The sequence below is a fragment of the Lynx canadensis genome, chromosome C2, assembly GCF_007474595.2.
Source record: "Lynx canadensis isolate LIC74 chromosome C2, mLynCan4.pri.v2, whole genome shotgun sequence".
NCBI lineage: Eukaryota > Metazoa > Chordata > Mammalia > Carnivora > Felidae > Lynx > Lynx canadensis.
The window spans coordinates 113,504,945-113,517,540 of NC_044311.2; the positions used below are offsets into that span (position 1 = coordinate 113,504,945).

The 12,596-nt window shown below is 36.0% G+C and overlaps 1 protein-coding gene across 1 annotated transcript in view; it reads right to left on the reverse strand.

The window, feature by feature from the left end:
- The window catches only part of LOC115523939 (ephrin type-A receptor 6), a 267,647-nt gene that overhangs the window by 230,425 nt on the left and 24,626 nt on the right, over window positions 1-12,596 (reverse strand). The window contains exon 4 of the mRNA XM_032594591.1: window positions 1,882-1,990. Within this exon, the coding sequence (XP_032450482.1) occupies window positions 1,882-1,990 (109 nt within the window). The remainder of the gene's footprint in view (window positions 1-1,881; window positions 1,991-12,596) is intronic.

The following is a 12,596-nucleotide window of genomic DNA, read 5'->3' on the forward strand; positions in this document are numbered from 1 at the left end:
TTTGCTTGTTTGTTGGTTTTTATAACCAGTTCTCCCCTGCTAGTGATTAAGGATTTTGTAGATCACGTTTGGTATTTGAAGGATATCATACTGCATATTTTGTTTTCAACCTGATGGTTAGTTGGTTTAGAGACTCCAACATTTATTTTCTGCCCACTGTAAAAGATGGTTGTACCAAAGCTGTAATGATGGCAAGGACTTGCCAGAGGTTAGCATGAGGTATAAAGAGAGACAGAAACAGGAGAGTGCTGGGCAATAGTTTATGATGGTGACACCATGGCATGCCCAAACTAGCACTTTTTATTAGTATTAATTTATCAGTATTCCTGCATTCTTTCGAAAATTTTTTTCTTATTACTATAGCTATCACTCTTCTATCAGTTAATCAGCTTCCCCAAACAGGAGACTCTGAGACACTCTCTATTACAAGAGCAATACTATGTCTATTTATACAGAAAAAAAATTAAGTAAACGTGGGGTACATGTGTCCATTTTACAATTAATTTCATAAAGAAGTCACCATTTCAACTCAACCATATTAAAATATTCATGTGTTTCTTTATTCCTTGGTAAGTTCTATAAAAGTGGGTTTGTTATCCCTAGATCTGACACCTTCAATAGTTGGCAGTTACAGTCAGGCAGGGACCCAAACTTCTAAACATTTGTGAACTTATTGATCTATACCTTTACCCTGCTCTAAAGCTGTAGATAATAATTTTCCATGCATGCATATCCTCTATAATTTAAACGTGAATTTTAATAAAATATTGGTATGTAAGTAGAGTTTTTAAATAAATAAAAAAGGTGTTTTATTGTTTATTCACTAAACTATTGCCCCTGAAAGTAGCTATTTGTTATTTCTGCTCATTATCAAATATCGACACTTTCCAGTTGAGACGGTGTACTTTAGCTGGTGTCATCATAGATGCATACTCTTTGGCTGGTATTCTTACTGCACTTTTAAATCATGACATTGTTTTCTTTGCAGTATGTGTGTTTTTCATATTATCAGGAAAATTCATGAGATATTCTTTTGTGACCCTATTGATAATCAAGAAAGAATTATTTTTTCCTTAGTAGGAATAAAAATATGATCTGAATATATTCACAGTTTCTCACAAAAGTCTGGGCCTAATAACAAGGCTTAAATAACAAGGGTTACAGAAAAAATCTTTTATATGATTTCATACATACTACCTTTACTCACATCTCTGTATAGTCAGTCAGTACCTGGCTCATGGCAACAATCTAATATATCTAAAAATCAATAAATGGTTTCAATTCATTGTTATATCAAATGTGTCCAAAATACAAATATAAGATTTAGGTACCCGAAGCACTTTGACCAGCTAGTCAGGATTCAGATCTAGGTCTTTTGCTCTGTCCAATTTATTGTTGCTTTAAATTTCCACCCCTATTACCTTAAAGTGGAGAAATACCGGATGTATAAAACCAATTAATGTAATTCTAATATAGATCCATTCAACATTTAATGAATAAATAGAACACATTCTATAACACTAAATTTATAGAAAACTTTTATATAAATTCTCTGTTGAATGATTTTTTTTTTCTCCAGGAAAGATCTCTTTCATGGTGTAATCTGAACGTGGTAAAGGAAAAACTTATCGAGTAAGAATTTATCTTTCATAGCTTTCAAAGTGTTTCTATCACGTCTTTAGTTGCTTACATATTTCGAAGCCTATTGATACAGAGAATTGGACATGGTGGTTCTGTTATCATATAAACTTCAGTCAGAGCAGCCTGCCCTGATCCCTTTTTCTCTCATAGTTTGCTACATTTGAAAGCATATGAATACACAGTATTATAAGAGAATGGTTATTCACAAATCTTGGAAATAATCTGGTATGCTTCCGTTACCTCCCAGTGATTAAGAAGAACAAAGTAAGAATGACGAGGAGAGTAAATCCCCCAACAGCTGCGGTGGCTATCACGAGAATCTGTCCCTGTTCAGCCGCCATGTCAGAAGCTGAAACACAAATACAATATTAAAATTTCCCTGGGTGACATTTCACTAACAAAATTATTTTACAAGTTGGTATATGCTTGAAAATATGGTGATGGATGCCAAAAATGTCCACCATATTTTCCTTTATTTGGCACAGAGGATGCAAACCAAAATAAGGGCTGAAGATGGAGGTCATAACCCACAACATAGCCCTTTTCTTTTCTTTTCTTTTCTTTTCTTTTCTTTTCTTTTCTTTTCTTTTCCTTTTTTCTTCTTTCCTTTCTTTTCCTTTCCTTTTCTTTTCTTTTTTTGTTTTTACTAAAGTACCATTAAAGTAGATGGATTCTTAGTATCCCACATTTTAAGATTAAGTATTTGTTGCAAATTTAAATCAGCAAATAGACTTAAAGGATTTTGTTTATATTATTGCTAATTTATTTCCTTAAACACTTGAATCAAGAGACCAGGCTTTATGCACTGTTTTGATGTCTCTTTCAACAAAGTGGAAAGACTATTGCATAATTCGTTTTAAGAATGACCTTTTTTATATTTCATAGAGATTAATTCAAACATTAAAGTTAGGAACTTACACTTTATAGGACAAGGATATACATAGGAAGTTCTTAGATGTTTAGCAGTAATTTTAAAAATGACATTTAGGGGCGCCTGGGTGGCGCAGTCGGTTAAGCGTCCGACTTCAGCCAGGTCACGATCTCACGGTCCGTGAGTTCGAGCCCCGCGTCAGGCTCTGGGCTGATGGCTCAGAGCCTGGAGCCTGTTTCTGATTCTGTGTCTCCCTCTCTCTCTGCCCCTCCCCCGTTCATGCTCTGTCTCTCTCTGTCCCAAAAATAAAATAAAAAAAACGTTGAAAAAAAAATGACATTTAAAAGCTTCCTTGTTTGAAGAAAAAACTAGATAACATATGGTAACAACATATTTCTTTCATTGACAAAACTATAAAAATTACAGGGGATGCATGTTTTACTACTGCTTAGGCAATCTTCTAAAATACATTACTTCAATTAATTCATTAGCACTTCTCATTCTATGTATTACTGAAGTTTTTTAGTTTTTTAATTTTTTAAAAAAATTTAGTATATGTGCTGCCGAAGCAAGCACAATTTTTTTTTTATTTTTTTTATTTTAGAGAGAGAAGGGCATGAGCAGGAGAAGGGCATGGGAAAGAGAGAGAGAATCCCAAGCAGGACTCAATCCCACGACCCTAGGATCATGACCTGAGCTGAAATCAAGAGTTGGATGCTCAACCAACTGAGCCACCCAGGCACCCCTGTATTATTGAAGTTTTAATAAGAAATACTTTTTATTGAATGGGATATGAACAATTGCTTCATAATAGAAGTAAAAAACTGAAGCCCACAGAAGGTAAAGAACTTGCCTGACTTCACACATGACCATCTCCAGAACTCAAGGTTAAGTTTTATGTTTCATTTCCCCTTCCTATGCTATAACTTTAAGTAATAATTCAGTTATTTGGCAATACTCTAAAATATTGAATCAAACAGTCCCTTTAATATCCTTTCACTTGAATAAAGCTTTATTTTTATTACTATAAAAATATATTAATCAAATAATTTATATGTAGAAAATTGTATCAAATAATATAACTGAAAAACATGGGCATCTGGGTGGCTCAGCTGTTAAGCCTCCAACGCCTTTTTTTTTTTGTAATTTTTTTAAACATTTATTTATTTTTGAGAGACAGAGCGAGACAGGGCATGAGTGGGGGAGGGCTGGAGAGAGGTGGGGACATAGAATCTGAAGCAGCCTCCAGGCTCTGAGGTGTCAGCACAGAGCCCTGCATGGGTCTTGAACTCATGGACCGTGAGATTATGACTTTAGCCGAAGTCAGATGCTTGACCAACTTAGCCACCAAGGCGCCCCAAACCTCTGACTCTTGGTTTTGGCTCAGGTCGTGATCTCACGGTTCGTGAGTTTTACTGCCCTGTCAGCACAGAGCCTGCTTGGGATTCTCTCTTTCTCCTTCTCTCTGCTTCTCCACTGCACATGTTTTCATTCTGTCTCAAAACAAATAAATAAACTTGAAAAAAGGAATATAACTGAAAAACAAACCATTTAATTCTCTACCATAATAATTCATTAAACTTGAGTACTTTAAGACTTTCACAGAAATAGTTCTTCTTCTGGGAATCAAGTAGGCAATGTACACTATGTGCAAATTTATATCCAGAGTAATAACTTCCTCATAAAAATGACATATCTACTAGGGAATTTTTGAGCATTAAAAGCTATTGTTAAGTAAGAAACCAGTCACAACATTTAAGAGGCTTTTTAAGAAATCTAAATGTAAATAAAAACAATTGTCATTTATGTTCAGTTTTCAGTAAGAAATTTATTAAACCTTGGAATTAGATTTTATTCACTATGATTTAATTAAGATATTTTCAGGCATCTATTTCTTTCAGCTCATAATCTGTGCAGAAACAGGTAAAGGGTTGCATCTTATCCAATAAATAATGTGCTGAAGATTTTTTATTAGGTCCTCACTGAATTTCCTAATCTTCAAAATAACACTGATATTGCAGGAATTAATGAGCGCTCTAAAATGTCACGTTTCACATGAAAATTATTGAATAACAAATTATAAGGGATAGATGTTACAGAAAACATAAAATAACATTAATTTTTGACGATACAGAAGATGGCATTTAAAAAGAAAACATTTACTTAGCAACTGCTGTATTTGTAAAATATATAATATAGTTCAAGAGTTTTAAATCTGGAGCCTGTACTTTCACAGTAGCCAGGTAGCAAGTAATTTACTGAGACCGTATATTCAAAGTTCAGACAGGGAAGATTATGTAATTGGACCTTTTGAGACTCAGATTACTTTGTTATAGAACACTGTGTTGTTTACCTTAATCGCTTAGCAAACTGCTATTTTTACTAATATACCTTCATTTTCACACTTATGATTATATATTTATGAACTTTGCTTCAATTAAAATTTTAATTGGATATCAGAATAGGCAGTTGTGTTACTTTGAAAAATGCATATGCCTGTATAATTGTTTCTTAAACTTCTGTGCTAGAAATCCTAAACACTCTTCTTTGGAGATTGGCATACAGTTGACCCTTGAACACTCAAGTTTTAACTGCATGGCTCCACTTACACGTAAATGTTTTTTGATAAATACAGTATAATACTGTGAGTGTATCTTCTATTTTGATTTTCTTAACATTTTCTTTTCTCTAGCTTACTTTACTGTAACAATATAGTATACAATAAATATAACATACAAATATGTGTTAATTGTTTTTGTTATTGGTAAGGCTTCTAGTCAACAGTAGGCTATTAGAAGTTGAGTTTTGGGGAGTCGAAAGTTATGTGTAGACTTTGGACTGGATGGGGCAAGGGGGTTATTGGTATCCCTAACCTTTGCATTGTTTAAGGTTCAATTGTATATAAATATATAAGTTATTTGAAATAAGAGTGTATGATGTCATGCACCGTTATATACTGGGAGTAAAGTGCCATGGATTATGGGGCTGGGATGATTATGAAAACATTAGGAATATCATCATCAACAACAGTCACTATCTATTTCATATTAAATTAGCTTCTAGCACTATGTTTAGTGCTTCAAATTCATTATCAAATTTATCTGCACAATCGTCTTAATAGGTAGGTACTACTATTATTCCTAGTGTAGGTGGTTCTATTACTTGCTAAGGTCATACTTCTTGTACACAGGAAAGCTAGCAATCCAATCCCGATTTGTCAGGCTCCAGGCCCATGCTATTGCCAGTATTTTACACTACCATTTTCGCTAATAGAACAAATGGCTAGATCCAGCTCTTTTGTGGGTCCCAGAACAATCATTAGCCTCACCTGACCTTGGCTTCATGTCTGTAAAATGAGAATTTTGAATTAAATGTTTTTTTTCAAAATCTTTCAAAGTTATTTTACTATGGTACTATGTTATCCATAAAAAGCTACAAATATTGGGAAGAGCAAGATTTGCCATATGGAAGTAAGAGGAACACTCAGGACCTGTGTTGCTCCTCTTGGTCCTGACAGGGATAATTTCTGCCTTATTATATCAGTGTTGGCCAATCACAGAGCTGACTCTATCTCAGGATGAAGTCTATCGTCTTTAACTTTGCTCACATGGCTCTCTACAAATGACTCTAAATGTATATCTCCAGATTAATCTCTTATCGTTCTCTATGTTGAATTCATTCCAGTTCCTTAAAATGTGCCAAGCTTTCTTTCATGGCCAATTCCTATTTAATCCTCCTATGTGAACATCACATCATTTGGGAAGCTTTTTATGCTTGTTTAGATTTAATTAGGACCCCAGACTTCTGTTCCCATAGCTCTTGGACTACTTCTACCAATACATTTCTATCATGCTTTACTGAAATCACTTTTTTTTGTAACCTGTCTTTTCAATTAGACTACGAATTCTATGAGGGGAGGGGCTTTATTCACTATAGTATCTGTAGTAATTTGAATGATGACATCCCCTCCACCCTCTCCCTGCCCCTACAAAAAAAAATATATTTGCAAGTACAAGTAAGTTCCATAACTGACTACTCATCCTGTATTAGCTGGGTGGGCCCAAATCCAATGACAAGTGTCCTTATAAGAGACAAAATAGAAGACAAAGTAGAGAAGTCCATGTGAAGACAGAGGCAGAGATTAGAGTTATAGAGCCACATGCCAAGGAATACCTGGAGCCACCAGACCTAGAACAGGCAAGGAAGGATTCTCTCCTAGAGCCTTAGGAGAGAGTATGCTTTTGGTCTCCATAACTATGAGAGAATAAATTTCTGTTGTGTGTGTCATCTGCTATAGTAGCTCTCTGAAACTCATACAGTATTCAACCTATAGGACCTGATACAGGTCCTATTTATTGAGTAGTAGCTCAATAAATATTTGTTTGAGTAAATGGATTGAATTGTCATTTGCATTAGGTGATTCTGGTTAAAAAAAAAAGCCAGATTGACCTAGGGTTATCCATATCCTCACCTTCTACTTCATATGTAAAGATTTACCCTGAAGGTAGTTATACGTATGTGAAATAAGTCTACCCAACATAATTTTAATCAGAAGATGCAATTATTCTGTATGCTTGAAGATAATGCTTTCCAGAAGGCAGGAGGTGCTAGAAAGTACAGGCTTCTACATTTAATCAGGTTAAGTTGATTAAACTTAGAAATGTGAATATAAGTTTAAGAACGCATTAGCTCATTCAACAAATGTTTATTGAGAACCTACTACATGGCATACACTGAGATAAACACCGGAGATTCAGTTACTGACCTCATGGATTTACAGTTCATGGGAAAGATAGATGATGAAAAAATAACTACAAGTGAAAGAACTGTTAGAAAAGGGATATGTGGGGCGCTCTGGAAAGGAATAAGCAGCCTCTAGCAATAAATCGGTAGAGTGGCAGTTAGGAAATACAGTTGATCCTTGGAAAATGTGGGAAATACAGTGCCAATCCCTGCAGTTGAAAATCACCCTATACCTTTTGATTCCCCCAAAACTCAACTACTGTTAAGTAGTTATAGCCTACTGTTGACTGGAAGCCTTGCCAATAACATAAACAGTTGGTTAACACATATTGTGTATGTTATATGTATTATATACTGTACTCTTATGATAAATTAAGCTAGAGAAAAGAAAGTGTTATTAAGAAAATCATAAGGAGGAGAAAATACATTTACAGTACTGTAAAAAATCTGCCAATAGGTAATGCTCTGAGTGGTCTTGTGGATCTGTCTTATTTCAACAATGTTTGGACAGAACAGATCCAGGACACCCCTTCTTCCTCCAGCCTCCAGTCACCCTCCAAATCCTTTCCAGTCAACCTTTGAAACCATAATCTCAGCCACCATCTGCCTCTGGGACCAGCCAACACCATCTTTTGAGTTTAGCTCTTTATTGCTGATCAAACATGAACTCCCAGATTCATCATAATTATTCCACCGAGGTGGACAACATGCGTCTGCAGGCCTCCTACACCTACCTCTCTCTGGGCTTCTATTTCCAACTTGACAATGTGGCTCTAGAGGGCATATCCCCCTTCAGCAAGCTGGCTTAGGAGAAGCAGGAGGACGCTGAGGGGCTCTGGAAGATGCAAAACCAGTGGGGATGGTCGGGTCCTCTTCCAGGACCTGCAGAAACCGTCCCAAGATGAGTGGGATAAAACCTTGGAAGCCGCTATGGAAGCTGCCATGGTCCCAGAGAAGAACCTGAACCATGCCCTGTGGGATCTGCGTGCCCCGGGTTCTGCCTTGCATACCCCTGTCCTTGTGACTTCCTGTAGAACCACTTCCTGGAAGAGGAGGTGAAACTCATCAAGAAGATGGCAACCACCTGACTAACCTCCACAGGCTGGCTGGCTCCCAGGCTGGGCAGGGCGAGTATCTCTTCGGAAGGCTCACCCTCAAGCATAACTATTAGCCTCCAGAGCCTAGTGGCCTTTGAAGGGCATCCCCCTGGTGTCAGGACTTCTTCCTGAGCCTCTCCCTGCAGCTCCTATGCAGCTTTTTAACCACTCTGGAACCTTCTCCCAAGCCTTGGACCAAGTGAAACAATAACACTTTTTGCAGAAAAAAAAAATTAAAAAACATTGAAATAAAATCTGTTGTGTAAGTGGATCTGCACAGTTCAAAGTTGTGTTGTTAATGTGTTAAGAGAAGGAGGAGGAAGAGGAGAAGAAAGAGGAGTCGCTCCTTGGTTAGAGGCCTCAAAGACCTGATTAATTTAAACGGACACTTAGAAAAACAAACCATAACAGCATCTACCAAATGGATTCCAGAATAGTACAGTATAGCTAACAAATCCCCCTGCCATGATTGAAAACTTGTCTGCTTGTACCATCTGTTCATTTTTCAATCCAAAAAAAAAAAAAAGAAAAAAAACAACATTTCTAATTAGTTTGGTAGGATAGAATGTGTATTATTTACTCCTGTAAGTAACTCCCTAGAGAGCAAACCTGTCTTTAAAAAGATACAACGAAATCCAGGTAAGGAATGAAATTTATTTTTGACTAGCTGATTGGAAATGTCTTTTTGCTTAATGGAATGAGGTCTTGGAAAAATATAAGTATATTGAAATTATTATTTCATCGTACGGTTTGGAAAGAGGCACACTTCCTTAAGGGGCAAAAAGAGATGCAAAATTGTTACTGAACTAGAGCTTAGCACCTAGCCAATGCTTGGCATAAGTAAGGATGCCACTATAAGGGAGGTTTGCTTTAGTTGTTTCTATTTAAAGAGGAGAAAAAAGCGAAGTTCTTTACTTGGAATCCAAACACTTTAAAAAAATAGGTTGAAAAAAATAAATTTCATGTCTTTAGGAAAGTATTGGAGAAAAGCAATTTTGCTATTTTTAACCAAAGATTTTTCTTCTACAGAGACATGATTTTGTCTCTCTGTAATCAAGATTATTCTAGTTTATATTTACATTTCAAAGTAAAATCTGTTATTTGTATGCTGTGTCATTTTCTGCGGAATAGCTTTTTAAAGTTAACTCTTTTCTGTTATGAACATCTTTTTAAAGTTATTGAAGACAGCAGTTACATATTTTTTTGAATAAAGTTTTTCTCAAAATGCTGCCCAGGGAAATAAATGGTGGTATATATTTGTTTCATATTCACATGTTTTATTTATGACTCCCAATTCTTGATGAAATGTCAAAATTTCAAATGATATTATCTCATCATTTCAACAAAATGATTTTTTAAAGCACAGCACACATCTCAACAATGTAATGGATTGATAGTACCCAGGAAATTAATCTTAAGGTTTATTGACAACCAATACAGGAAATCCTCTTAGGTCATATACTATAATCAGGATTAGTTTAATCCTATGAAATGAGGTACATATATAAAGATTTAGCAATATATAATGAAGACTAATCAATCTGTAAAATCTCAACACTATATGGTTATACAGACATATGAGTATGACATATGAATGAAAGCTGAGGATATATTTCTCTTAGATAAACATAATCTTGTGATTTTGTAGATGATGCTGTTATTCTCTTGGCTATCCAGACTTGAAATGTACAGTCATCTTGATTCTACCTTCACCTACAACTCCATGTCCAGAGTCAAATCTTTATCATGTCTTATATTATCTTGTGTTTATTACCACTGGAACAACCTCATTTCAGGTTCAGCTTCACGGGATTAGGCTGCTTATATATTTGTCTATTAAATTGTCTTTCTGTAGTATCTCTTCCCAATCCATCTCACATTATGTGGCCATATAATTATTCTTCAAAATAATATTTAAAACTATTCAGAATCTCTCCCAGTGCCTAGAGGGTAAAGTCATCGCACTGCAGAGGTTCACCATTCCTGGAGATATCCAGGCCTGAAACTTTGCACTCAGACTTCCCACAGTTTTCACCTTTGCCTTCACATTAATCATCAATCCTGTCATTATTACATTTTTTAATTTTTTAAATGTTTATTTATGAGAGAGAGAGAGAGAGAGAGAGAGAGAGCGCAAATGGGGGAGGGGAAGAGGGAGAGGAGCCACAGAATCCAAAGTAGGCTCCTGGCTCTGGGCTGTCAGCACACAGCCGGACACAGGGCTCAAACCCACAAAGTGTGAGATCATGACCTGAGCCAAAGTCAGATGCTGACCCACCCAGGCGCTCCATCATTACTACATTTTAAGTATTTCTTAGATTCATCCCCATTCTCTTCTGTCCCCCCGACTATTCCTATACTCATCTTATCACATGTATTTGAATTCAGCTAGATGGCAACTTCATTTATGTGGAATGCAGTGGAATAATAGCAAGATGGACAAAAAGAGCTTCTGAGGAGATATCTGACAGATGTTCACATACTAAAGAACACACAGTTTACTCCATGAAACAGCTTTGATGCCTCACACTCTTACTTCAGACATGTTTATTGATTTCCAAATTCATAAAACAGTATTGTAGAAGTAAATTAAGTAAATGAGGCCAGGGGTGAGATATCTGAAGGGAGGGAATTGAATGGACGTGCACACTGGTAGGCTGACCGACAGAAGAACTGGGAAAACGGAAAGCTGACATAACATTCCCAAATATACAGTATTCAGGAGCAAAGAATTTAGGATCAAACATCCTTGTAAAATTCAGGGAACACAGAAGGACTTGCTATGTTATAACTCAAAACAATAATATGATCATACAAGGTGAATAAAAAAATGCTGAGTTATGTCCAAGATATTTTATTTAAAAGGGCAAGAGTCTGTGGGTGCATGATTAGAAAAGTATGTCTCTGCAAAATATTTAACAATAAATAGTAAAAATAATACTTTTAAGACCAAACTTATGTCTGAAAATTTCAACTATCAAAAATTATTTGATTTCTGATGATTTCAGGGGTTGGGGCTCATTTCAACTACATGATAAGCTTCTTGAGGGCATAAATAATATCTTTCAACTTACTATATCACATGGGATTAGTAGAGCACCTTACACAGACTAGAAATTAATAAATATATATTTTTCCTGAAGAAGAGATAAATAATGCATTCTAGACATAAGGATTAAATGCCCTGGCTAAAGAAGAGTTTTCATATAAGATGCATTTGGTAATGCTCATGCTTAAAAGTGTTCTAGTTACATAAATGACCCTTCCACGCTTGTATTTTGATATATAATATGTTCAGAGATAAGTGAATAGAAAATAGTGTGCTATAAACTTAACAGAAACCCATGGGGGAGGGGAAGGAAAAAAAAAAGAGGTTAGAGTGGAAGAGAGCCAAAGCATAAGAGACTCTTAAAAACTGAGAACAAACTGAGGGTTGATGGGGGGTGGGAGGGAGGGAAGGGTGGGTGATGGGTATTGAGGAGGGCATCTTTTGGGATGAGCACTGGGTGTTGTATGGAAACCAATTTTACAATAAACTTCATATATTGAATAAATAAATAAATAAATAAATAAATAATAAACAAAAAGAAAATAGTGTGAGTTAAATTTTTTTAGTGTTTATTTATTTTTGAGATAGAGAGCACCAGCGGGGGAAGGGCAGAGAGAGAGGTGGTCAGAAGATCCGGGTGGGCTTCCTGCTGACAGCGGTGAGCCTGATGCCAGCTCAAACTCATTAACTGTGGGATCATCACCTTAGGCAAAGTCCGACGCTCAACCAACTGAGACACCCAGGTGCCCCTGTGAATTAACTTTTTTATTCAAATACCCCTGCGTAGGCTTTGAATGAAATAAATATTTCACTTATTATTTATAATAAGGAAGGTATTGGCATGGTATTGTATTAGCATGTTTCTTTTACATTTATTCAATATTTGACGCCATTTACCAACAGGAAAAATAACCTCTAAGATGAGGGGCGGGGGAGAGAAGAGAGGGAGAGAGGGAGAATGACAAGAGATTTTCTGTTCCACTCAAGTAAACCAGTTACTAAATTCTCAGTTGGAATTGACAAAAAGCCTCATGGATCATATCTATTGAAGGAGGAACCTTTAGCAGGGATTATATTTTTTTTGGAAGTGTTTGCACCACTGTGCTTTCTTTCTCTGGTCTGCCAATTCTCCAGAAACAATGCAGTACAGTACGTCAAACTGTGGCTACATTGGGACACAGAAGATTTCAAGATT